Source organism: Anser cygnoides, chromosome 33 (genome assembly GCF_040182565.1).
Source record: "Anser cygnoides isolate HZ-2024a breed goose chromosome 33, Taihu_goose_T2T_genome, whole genome shotgun sequence".
NCBI lineage: Eukaryota > Metazoa > Chordata > Aves > Anseriformes > Anatidae > Anser > Anser cygnoides.
In genome coordinates this window covers 3304935-3317045 of record NC_089905.1, presented here as the reverse complement: position 1 = coordinate 3317045, position 12111 = coordinate 3304935, and the positions used below count along the sequence as shown (strand labels likewise).

Here is a 12111-nt window from a genome sequence, read left to right as displayed (position 1 = left end):
TTGTAGCGTACTCAGTTAACCACTACGACACAAGCAGTGTTACTCCTTGCCTGGAAATATCAGTGTAAAACATCAAAGTAGTAGGAAAATCCTCTGCGCTTCCATCTCTTTACCTTTACACTTCTTTCTCAAGCTCGCTGCCGAAAGGACTCCTACAGCTTGAGCAGCGTCTTCAGCTGTTAACAGAGGGTTTCCCTCACTTGCAAAGACCAGTGGGTTAGCAGAAGGGGGTAAGTTTGTTTAGTTTGTCTTCCAGAAGTGTGTAGGGAGAGAGCTAACAGCCTGCTGAAGAGAATTGGGCAGAAAAGAAATGGCAAAGATTCCCAGGTGCTAAGAGGAACAGGATTAGAAGATACTGTCGTAGCGAAGCAGTGCTGAATTTGGTTTTTGGCACCGAGTACGAAACTTGGACTTCTTTGATGCGAAAAAAAAACTGTCCTGTGACCAACAGACACTGCTGTATGGCTAGTGCACCTTTCCTAAGCCTGAAAATGGGAGCCCTAGACATAAATACAATCTTCCACTGGTTTTAACACGAGAGGTGTCTGAACAGCTCACCTGCGGATACGGGGTGGGTACAGACAGCGGCACAGCCAGGTTGCATTACTGAAGGTTTTGAAAACAGGAAGGCGAGAAGTGATAGTAACAGTCAGCTGAAATCCTAAAATACTCATGGCAAAGCAGTGGAGCAAGATGGAACATGCCCTTTTGCTCCATCTTCTTACTCCTCTGTAAAACTGCTGAGTGCAGCGTTCTGTAGTGCTTTCTGTTGCCCTTGGTCACATAGGGAAGCTCTGTGGGAACGTCTGCTGATGAAATCACGGCCGCTAACTGAAAACTTTTGAGCAAAAAAAAATAACAAAGCTAAAGAAATGTTTTGCTTTCTTTTGGGTATCCCAAGAACCTTTTCTGCGGGATCTGAGACATGAGTTTTTTGTCTAATTACGCAAAATCACGTTTTTCCTGGTAGTTAGTTAAACCTTTTCTTGAGAAAAGACTAGAAGAGTCTCAGTGGTAAAAAACACAAAACACGGTTTCACCCTTTATTTTGGGAACTCGTGTAGAACACGTTGATGCCACAACTACATACGCACTGTAATTTTTGTGATTCTTCAGAATGCTTGTTTGAATTAGAGCCTGGCATTTACCAGAAGTATAGCAGCTAAAATAATAACAAGTAAATATGTATTATATATGGTATATTATATATTACACGTTCTATATAGTAGTTATATACATGTATATTTATTATTTATATATTTAAAATTCTCTCTCTATATATAATCCTTACTGCTTGCTGGTAGTTCTCAAGAGAGTTAACCAACACACTTTTTGTTACCAGGCTGGTTGCTTTTAACCATTTCAGCTTTTGGAGCTGGAAGCTCTCCTGCAGTTCCTAATTTCGTTCTAGTGTGAGAAGTTTAAATTTCCCTAGGTAGCAGCTGATCTCTTTCAAGAGATTATCTGCTCTTAAGCTTTTTGCAAATAAGTATCAATAATAAACAATAATCTAGTAATAATAAAGGCTGAAATCACACTGTCGTGTAACACTGAATGCCTTTTCCAGAAGTAGAGCCAATTTTTTGCTGTTGGTGGCTATGATGATTCTGCAGTGATTGATTATAACCTGTTAATTAACAATGCAAGTCTAGTAACTGTATGTCCACATAGGATACTTAAAACTTTAAATGCAGATCAGTGCAAAATTAACAATAATAGCAATTTTATGAAAAATTACGCATTTTATAGTTGTTTGGGGTGAGACTTTTGTTGAACAGAGTTTTAATCCAGGCAGTCGTAGGTAAAGATTGCACGGGAATAAATGTTTTAGGTTTTAAAGCGCAGAATGAGTTTTGTCATGATGTAATCTAGAGCTTCTTAATAGCTTGGGGCCTCACTGAAACTTCCTATCTGAAAGGCAGAGTAATGCAGAGCAGGTCCAGGACCTTCGCGCAGGTTAACCCAGGAGGCGGCTCAGTACCAGCCGCTGGTGGGGGAGAGGATCGGAAAGGTGAAGGTGCACGACCTCGTGGGTTGAGCGAGGTGAAGGCAGTTCACCAGGTAAAGCAAAAGCCGTGGGCCCAAGGAAAGCAAACCAAGGGATTCAGTCGCTGCTTCCCACCGGCAGGCAGGTGTCTGGCCATTTCCAGCAGGGCCCAGCACAGGTAACGGTTCTTGGGAAGGCAAACACCATCGCTCCGAACGTCCCTTCTTCCTGCTTTCCCCCAGCTTGTGCTGTGCAGCACGCCACGTGGCACGGGTATCCCGTTGGCCAGCTGGGCACCCTCCCGTATCCCTGCGCCCCCCCAGCAGAGAAGTCCTTGCTCCATAAGCGCTGTCCAGAAGTACCGAAACCACTGGTATGTTGTCAAGAGTTTTCATCATAAATACAAAACATAGCACCATACCAACCACTAGGAAGAAAATTAACTCTACCTCAGCCGAAACCAGGACAAATTTTTAATTGGAAATGCATGTAATCCAAGAATTGTTTGGGACTTTCGTATGGCCCGGTCTCTGCGTATTGCAGCATAGAGCTATCAGAGCAGAAGCTTGGCATGTGTTCTTGTTTGCAGAAATGTTAGGCGAGTTACAGGGACAAAACTCCTAGGGGACATGAGATTTCTTTTTCTGAGTGATTTGTTAGTAGTGCTCACCAAACTATCTCCATTAAAATTTAACTTTAATTTTTTTCGAATATAAAACTGTACTCCATCATTTCAGAAGGTGAGATAGGGCTCTTTACTCTGCGGAACCACAAGAAGAGAAAAGTGAAATGCTGTTTGAGCCACACGTAAGGCAAGCTTCCCGCACCAGGGACAAAACGAAGGCATGAGACTCGCTGCACGGTTGTGGAGCTGCATGTGAACATGGCCAAGCAAACCACTGAAGCTTTGAAGTGCTGTCCTCATCAAAAGCACTCTGTAATATGTTGTGGACTTCAGATTACTCCTTTCCATGCAGTGCAGTGATTGTTTGCACAATATAAGTCATTTCATGAAGGACTGGCACCTTTTTGTTGCCCGTGCGTTAGGATACCACGGCTGCTCCCTGCCCCCCCAGCTCTGTGTTTTGTGAGTACAAGGGTGGGTGAACTGAGGGGGGAAGTTTCTGAAATGTGACGCTCCTGTGTAATTTACATAAGATTGCAGCTGCCACAGAAAAGCTGGGCTATGCGCCAAACTGTTCTCTGGGGACCACAGTCTTTTTGCACCGCAGCTAAAAACCAGGAGCCAATATGACTGGTGGGTTTTGTTCTGGTGCTGCAGCAGGTTTGGAGGCATCCGACCCCTACCAGTGCTTGTCGGCAGCCTCCCCCAGAAGGAGCACTTTGATCAGTTACATATTGCTCCGGGGATATCTTGTTCGTTTTCTGGAAACACACTTAGGCTGATAGGGCGGTGGTGGTAACAGCCGGTGAAATTTAGCTTCTGGTCCATCACGGATTTTAGTGTGAGCCTAGTAAAGATCTAGCCCGTGATCAAGGCTTGACTCAGATAGATGGGGTGACCTGTTTTGACTAGTTTTTAAATAACTTCCTTAAAAATACTTATAGTTGGTATTTATAAGCACTTAGGCTATGGCTGGTGCCGGTGGAGTTGTACAGATGCTGGCTTCAGCTGAGACTTGCTTGATTTCCTCAGTATGGGAGCAGTATATTCAGATGTTTTTCTTCCATTGTTACCTTCCGTACAAAAAATTCCTTAGTGTTCCTAAGTTCATGTCTGTGCACTGCTTAAGTTTAATTTTTTATCATCCTTTTACAGCAGTTACTCTTTGTGATACTCCTTAGTGACAGCGATGCCTCCCCTTCACTTTAATAGAAACTTTTAATAATACAAAATTGCAAGAAAGAGCTCTGAATCTGTGTGCTTTTTTGTGTTTTGTTTGACCACCCTTGGAAAGGGTGGTCAAGCATTGGAACAGGGGGTCCAGGGAAGTGGGAGTCACCATCCCTGGAGGGATTTCAGAGCCATGGGGACATGGGACTAAGGGTCACAGTTCAGTGATGGGACTCAGCAGGCCAGGTTGATGGTTGGACATGACGATCTTGAAGGTCTTTTCCACCCTGATCAGAAAGACTGCTTTAATCCTGCTTAGTGAAGATCTGCAGTACTCTGTCTGCCTGCACCTGCGGTACGTCTGAGAGCCTCGGCTGCAGTGGTTGGATTCCAGGTTTGAAACCACTCTGTGCATCGTGCTGACTCAGTAGCTTCCATGTAAGTGCCAGGCGGAAAGAAGCATACCTCTGGCTCCGGCCCTGCAGAAAAGCAGTAGCTCAGCATGAGGAGTGCCTGTTTATGCACTGCAGAGGCTCTGACAGCTCAGGCAACACGTGTTACCCAAGCAACTTCTTCCCATCTCTAGGAAATAATGTGAGCCTGAATGCAGCTTGCAGTCCTCTGTTAAAATCATGCTGGTGTTAGCTTGCTGAGTAAATACCTCATTCATTTCACCAAAGTTTGCTATTTATCAAATAATTTCAGAGGAATCCAGGCTGTATCTTTCTTCAGCATAATCAGATATTTGCCAACCATAGTTACAGTTTTCTAAAATGTAATTAATCTAGTGCTGACTGTAATTAAGTACAAGAAATACTATGCAATTGTCTTATTTTTATTGGAGAGGGATGGATAGGTATGGCATTGATGTCTTCTGCTGTACATTTAATCTTTGAGATAGTAGATCCCATAAAGTTTTCAAATAGTGTGTGCATGTAATTATCTTGTAAGGGATGGCGGTCTTCCATTTTTAGGTCCAGGTTGGAGAGACTGGATCCCATACATTTCAAAGATGTGCTGGGAGCTATATGTAAAAAGAAAGTCCTTCAAAAACAACAACTAAAATATATTATTGACAGGTTCCTAATAGGATTTGTTGAGGTAATGGATATTGCGCTTTTTTTTTTTTTTTACAGAGTTTCAAATTTGATTAGAACAGAACTGAAAAAAACTTTGCAAGCTTCATTTACTTCACGTTCTTCTCCCTCTCCCTCATCCCATACAAACAAGAGAATAGTTTGAATTACTTTAGTACAATTAGCAGTCTTCTCTGGGGAGAACTTGGTACTACATTGATTGAGAGTATCACGAGACAAGATTGAGACGTTTTAATATCAGTAGGGCTTGGTAGGTTGGTTGTGGGTTGTTGGTTTTTTTCAGGGGTGGTGGGAGAATTCTTATAACTAGGGAACAGATTAAATGGTTTGTATTGAGAACTGGTGGTGAGTTTGTTTTTCCTTAACATTAGAAAAGCCTTAACATGTCCACTGAAATATAATTGCTTTAAAATTCATAGATTCAGGTTATACAGTTACCTTACCAAAAGCAAGTATTAATAAGCTCCGCAAGACACTGTGTCACTCAGAGTCTTTGTGCTCTATTCCTAAAGAATTTCTCTTTCTATTGACTTGTAGGACCCTTCAAAGTCGTACAAGAAAGCTGGAGATGTCGCAACAGTTGAATTACATGTGGAAGAAGGTATACAAGTAGAAACAAATCCTTTATCTAAGAAAGTTTCCCCATTGCACTCTGAAATGACAGATTATATAAAGTCATCTCCTCCAACTCTTATCAGTAGCCATAATTCTGACTTAAAGGATAGAACACAAATTAATGGAGCAACAACTGTAACAGAGAAATTGGCTCAGCTTATTGCAACTTGTCCTCCTTCGAAGTCTTCCAAAACAAAGCAGAAGAAGCCCGGAAGTGGAACTGCATCTGGTTTGGTTAAAGACTCTGGGAAGAAGCTACCAGGAACCATAACTGCTAGTGGGATAGTAAACAAAGATTTGATAAAGAAATTGCCAGGATCTGGCATTGCTGTTGGATTGGTTAGCAAGGACTCAGGGAAGAAGCCATTAGGGATTGGTAGTGCAGCCATATTGGTTAACAAAGACTCTGGGAAGAAGCCACAAGGGATTGGCCCGTTAATTGGATTGGTCAACAAGGACTCTGGAAAGAGGCCGGCAGGGATCAGCACTCCGACTGGGTCAGTTAACAAGGACTCTGGGAAGAAACAGCCAGTGACCAGCTCTGCAATTGGATTAATCAACAAGGATGTTGGGAGGAAATTTCCGGGTATCAGCACTCCAACTGGATTGACTAATAAGGAGTCTGTAAAGAAGGCAGTAGGGACTGGCACTCCAGCTGGCTTGATTAACAAGGATGCTGGGAAGAAGTTGCTGGGCATAAATAGTCCTACAGGATTGCTTAGCAAGGATTCTGGGAGAAAGATGCCAGGGAATGGCAGTACGACAGTTCTCACTAGCAAAGACTCTGGAAGAAAGACACCAGGGATTGGCAGCCCAGTGGGACCAGTTAACAAGGACTCTGGGAGGAAGATGTCAGGAATTAGCAGTCCGGTGGGATTGGTTAACAAGGACTCTGGAAAGAAGCCAACAGGAATCAGCACTCCAGTGGGTTTGGTTAACAAGGACTCTGGAACTCTGAAAGCAGACACTCTTACGCCTGCCTCAGAGCCCTTTAAGCTTCCTTGCAATTCAAACCTTGGTAGCCTCGAAAGCCATGATTCTGCAGATCTACTGAAAGAAAATACTACCAGCAAAACATTTGAGAAGCATATTATGAGGCAAAGTAAAGAAAGTATCTTGGAAAAATTTTCAATTCGGAAGGAAATTGCTGATGTGGGCAAAGAGATGTTTAATGAAGGAATCTGTGTTCCACAGGACAGTTACTCAACTAGTGAAAAAGGGATTTATGAAGCATCTAAGCATGAAAAACAGCCTCCAGTATATTGCACTTCACCAGACTTCCGGACAGGAGGTGCTTCAGATGTATCCACAGCAAAGTCCCCGTTTAGTGCAGTAGGAGAGGGAAACCTCCCATCACCTTCACCCACGGTGTCTGTTACAACCTTAAACAGGAACCTCTCAACAGCATCTTCCCAGTTAGCATCTAACACGTTGCATTTAAGTTCCACAGCTGATCTCTTAGAAGGCATTTCAGATCAGATTGGCAAAACTCAGTTTTCGCCTGACAGTACACTTCTGAATATAAACAGAACATTGAACCATACTCTGAGCACCGATTTTAAAGGTGCTGATAAAGATCTAAATGATTCGAAAGCTACTTATGTAGAAACTTCAAGAACTAGTCCCTCTCTAGGGAAAAAACCTATTTTGGCAGCTGAAACAAGCATTCATGCTACTGTCACCCCTTCAGTAGTTAGTTTTACAAGCTTGTTTAGTAGCAAGCAGTTCCTAAAGATTGGTGCAATAGCTGCACCAGATAAATCCTGCCAAGGAGCAAAAAATCTGAGCGCTAGTCAGCAATCAAAACCTTTGAAGAAGAGAAAAGGGAGGAAACCACGATGGACTAAAGTGGTGTCAAGAAACACGTGTCGACCTCCAAAGGGTCTGGAACTAGAAAGGTCAGAGCTTTTTAAAAACATTTCATACAGTGCACTATCAAGCAGTAATTTGGAGCAGGCCAAGTTCTTGAAAAACATAGGATCATCTACATTCGTGGAGCACGAATTTGTCAAACATCAGTTGCCAAAACTGAATGAGGCTAATGGACAGTCTCTTGCACTGTTAACTGAGACTGACAAGCAGACTCAAAAGTTCTACAGCACTCACAAACAACCCTCAAGTTTGTGTATGTCGGATGATTTCTTACCTGACATGTATAAACCCAAAAGAGGAAGACCCAAATCAAAGGAGATGCCAGAGCTGGAAGGTCCCCCCAAAAGAACTCTAAAGATCCCAGCATCAAAAGTCTTCTCAGTGCAGTCAAAAGAAGAGCAAGAACCTCCCATTTTGCAGCCTGAAGTAGAAATTCCTTCACTAAAACAGAGTTTATCAGGACAAGCTTTTCCTAAAAAGAGAGGGAGACCTAAAAGACAGATCAGGTCATCGATTAAAATGAAGCCACCTATTCTTTCTGTGGCACCTTTTGTTGGAACAGAGAATTCAAACAAGATAGAGTCTGAAAGTGATCAGCATCGAAGTGGGGATTTTTTTGAGAGAACGGACCAGCTCCGAGGGCCAGAAGAAGTCCAAAAACCTAATATTTGTAGCATGACTGATTTGGAAGTAGACTCAGACAGAAAAGTTGCCAAGAGAAATAATGGACAGTTAATGAAAACAATTATTCGAAAAATAAATAAAATGAAAACTTTGAAGCGAAAGAAACTTTTGAATCAGATTCTCTCTAGTACAGTGGAACCAAATAACAAAGGGAAAGTGCAATCTAAACTCCACAATACGGTGTCAACTCTTGCTGCCACTTTTGGTTCAAAATTAGGCCAGCAAATAAATGTCAGCAAGAAAGGAACAATTTATATAGGAAAAAGGAGAGGAAGGAAACCTAAAGCTGTCCTGAATGGTATTTTAACTAGCAATTCTGCCAGCTTGACGGTTCTTGAGAAGTCTGCCCAGCAAACTCCCGGGACATCATTTGGACAAGTACTTCCCCATTTGCTGCCTTCAGCAGCTAATAGTTCCGAGATTCTTCCATCTCCCGTTTGTTCTCAGTCTTCTGCCGTGAGTGGGGGACAGAGCCCCGTCAGCAGCGACGCCGGATTTATCGAGCCCAGCTCTGTGCCGTATTTACATATCCACTCCAGACAAGGAAGTGTTGTTCAGACACTTGCAATGAAGAAAGCTGCTAAGGGAAGGAGGAGATTATCTCCACCTACGCTGTTGCCAAACTCTCCTTCTCACTTGAGTGAGCTGACATCCCTGAAAGAAGCTACTCCTTCCCCAGTGAGCGAGTCTCACAGCGATGAGACGATACCCAGTGACAGCGGGATAGGAACAGATAATAACAGTACTTCGGATCGAGCGGAGAAGTTTTGTGGGCAAAAAAAGAAAAGGCATTCATTTGATCATGTTTCCCTTATTACGCCTGAAACTTCCACGGTTTTAAGCAATCTCAAAGAGAAGCATAAACACAAGTGCAAGCGCCGAAGTCACGATTACCTTAGCTACGACAAAATGAAGAGGCAGAAGCGAAAAAGGAAAAAGAAGTATCCTCAACTCCGAGGCAGGCAGGACCCAGATTTTCTAGCTGAATTAGAAGAATTAATAAGTCGGTTAAGTGAAATTAGAATAACCCACAGAAGTCACCATTTTATACCCCGAGACTTGCTGCCTACCATTTTTAGGATAAATTTCAATAGTTTCTATACTCACCCTACTTTTCCTTTAGATCCATTGCACTACATTAGAAAACCTGACTTAAAGAAAAAGAGAGGCAGGCCTCCAAAAATGCGGGAGGCTATGGCAGAAATGCCTTTTATGCATAGTCTCAGCTTTCCTCTCTCCAGTACCGGGTTCTATCCCTCTTACGGCATGCCTTATTCTCCGTCTCCCCTTGCAGCTGCTCCCATAGGTTTAGGTTATTATGGAAGGTACCCTCCAACCCTTTATCCTCCTCCACCTTCCCCGTCTTTCACTACCCCACTGCCACCACCTTCCTACATGCATACAGGCCATTTGCTTCTCAATCCCACCAAATATCACAAGAAGAAGCATAAACTTTTACGCCAGGAGGCTTTCCTCACAACGAGTAGGACTCCGCTCTTGTCAATGAGCACCTACCCCAGTGTGCCACCTGAAATGGCTTATGGCTGGATGCTTGAACATAAGCATAGACATCGCCACAAACACAGAGAACATCGTACTTCTGAACAGCCACAGGTTTCCATGGACACTATAACAGCTAATAGCTCTTCGAGAACTGTTCTGGAGTCCTTGAAGCGCTACCGATTTGGGAAGGAGGCTGTTGGTGAGAGGTACAAACACAAGGAGAAACACAGATGTCATATGTCTTGTCCACACCTGTCACCTTCAAAGGGTTTGCTAAGCAGAGATGAACAATGGGTCAGGAGAGAGCCTTCGGAGACGAATTCGTTAGCACTGGGATTGCAGACACCGTTACAGATAGACTGTTCGGAAAATTCCCCAGGTCTGTCCCTGGGGGGATTTACTCCCAGCTCGGAGCCAGCCAGCAATGATGAGCACACAAATCTTTTCACAAGTGCAATAGGCAGCTGCAGAGTCACGAACTCTACCAGCACCAATGGACGTAAAAAATTAACTGACAGCCCTGGACTCTTCAGTGCACAAGACACCTCGCTAAATCGACCTCTTAGAAAGGAACCATTGCCTTCTATTGAAAAGGCACTGCAGCCTCTGTCAGGTAAGGGAGCTCTAATTGTATCATTTCATACGAGCCTTGCTATTTTATGTTCTAGCAAATGTGCCCTAGAAAAGGCAAGCAAGTATAGCTTTGGCTGTGTGGCAGTTTTTCTGCGTTGAATTTCGGTATTACTAGTGCTTTTGCTCTTGAAAATTTCTACTATTAAAGTTCTGCGTATCTTTTGGTACAGACTTCTGGGACTGTGTAAGTACCTCTTCCCACCAGATCTGTCTTGCTTTGTTATAACAGTATATAAAGTTTTGCTAGGGATGCTTTCTCATGAAAAGTTTTTTGTTTGTTTGTTTGTTTTTCCCTTACAGTTTTAACTATCTAAAATTTCTCAAGGCTGTTGATACTGTAAAAGTCTTTTTTCTGCTTATTTTGAAGTTTGGTTCATTGGTTTTAGACTAGCTATTAGTACTACTATTGCGAAGGACTTCTCCATTAAAGAAAACGTTTCATATTTCTTTTATGACTCCATTTTAGGTATTTTGATAATTTTTACTGCAGTGTAGCTTTGAATCCCTGACTTGAGGCCTCTAGCAGTACCTCCAAACAGTTGCTAAATGATTCTGGGAATGCTTAAGACCAAACTTTGTAATGACTGCTTTATTAATAGCTGGGAAACTCATCTTATATAGCCTCAAACAGAAGTGAAACGGAACTAGCTGAGACTGTATACACAGAAAACTGCAATGACGGTATCAAAAGATTGCTGTTCAAGGGAAGGACCTGGTCTCTGAAGCTATGAACTTCGTCATTTACATGATAGTAAGAACAGAATATGTAATACAAAGTTTAGGACTGGAACAAACTATATTATACCTCGGTTTCCCTACTGGCTTCATGTTGTCATTTCATGCTGTACTTTATTATTACAGTTGTTGGTGGGAGTAATTTTCACATTTTACCCACTTTTGTCTTAATTGCCATGGAGGTTTTAGTGAGAGTACATAACAAACATAATATGCAGAAGACAAAAGTGTGGCTTGTGCTTTTACTTACTTGCTTCTGTTGCATAAAAGAAGCCTGATAGCTTCTCCTCCCTTGCTCTGATCTTTGTCTACGCTCTCCCTGGTAAATTTAAGTCATTTACCCAAAACCACTTGTGACTAATACTTCACAGACCGAGAGCTAAGGAAACAGCTAACTGTCAATAAGGAATACTAACTCCGCGCATTCCTTACTTTCATCTTCCTCCTTTTCTTGTAACGCTCCCATTCTGATGCCTCCTGCCACCTTCGTGCTCTCACTACAGTACCTTGCATGGATGGAGGTGTTATTTTGTCTTTGGCTTTGGCTTTTTTGGTTGGTTGGTTTGCTTCATTATTTTAAGGGCAGTTGGAAGTGGCAGGGTTCTTTTACAAGTTGTCCATTCACCCAAGAAGCATAACTTTTGATGATATATTTAAATAGTGTGTATCTAAACAGTTTTGGGGTGTTTTTTTTTTTGAAAACATGCGTTTGTTTTATGGTCCAGTATGAGGAAAGTAAAGTACATTGCATACAATGTAGTTAGAAAAACATAAAATTTTAGGTTTTTCATATCTCTACTTCGTATTATTAAAACTACTTGTGGGGAGGGTGTCAGGAGAAAGAGATAAAGCTGTAAGATTGCTTCTCTTGCTGCAATGGAAAGACAAATTCAAAGTGCTGGGTCACTGAAGGGTTAAATTTGTCTCAGAGGATTGAAGCATTAGTTGTGGTAGCTTGTGCAGTTCAGGGAATTTCCTGAGGAATTCCATTACAGTGAATGATCTGACTTGGGTTTTTATGAGGAACAGCCTAATTAAAGGAAAAAGCAGAGATGCTTTAAGCTGAAACCTGCTAGTGAAGGCTCTGAATCACTCTCCCTCTTGGAGTGTTTAATTGGTTCATCAGATGCAATGTATCACTTCCAGTGCATGTATTTCTCGCAGTTGCAACCAGCTGTTTTATTGTGAGG

The 12111-nt window shown here is 42.4% G+C and overlaps 1 protein-coding gene across 3 annotated transcripts in view; it reads left to right on the top strand.

Annotated features, from left to right (window-relative positions):
* Positions 1–12111, top strand: part of ASH1L (ASH1 like histone lysine methyltransferase) — a 58771-nt gene that overhangs the window by 10352 nt on the left and 36308 nt on the right. For all 3 annotated transcript variants that reach the window (XR_010827087.1, XM_066985888.1, XM_066985887.1), the window contains exon 3: positions 5417–10166. Coding sequence is in view for 2 of the 3 variants with exons in the window: in XM_066985888.1 (XP_066841989.1) it covers positions 5417–10166 (4750 nt within the window). In the remaining variant the exon portion in view is untranslated. The remainder of the gene's footprint in view (positions 1–5416; positions 10167–12111) is intronic.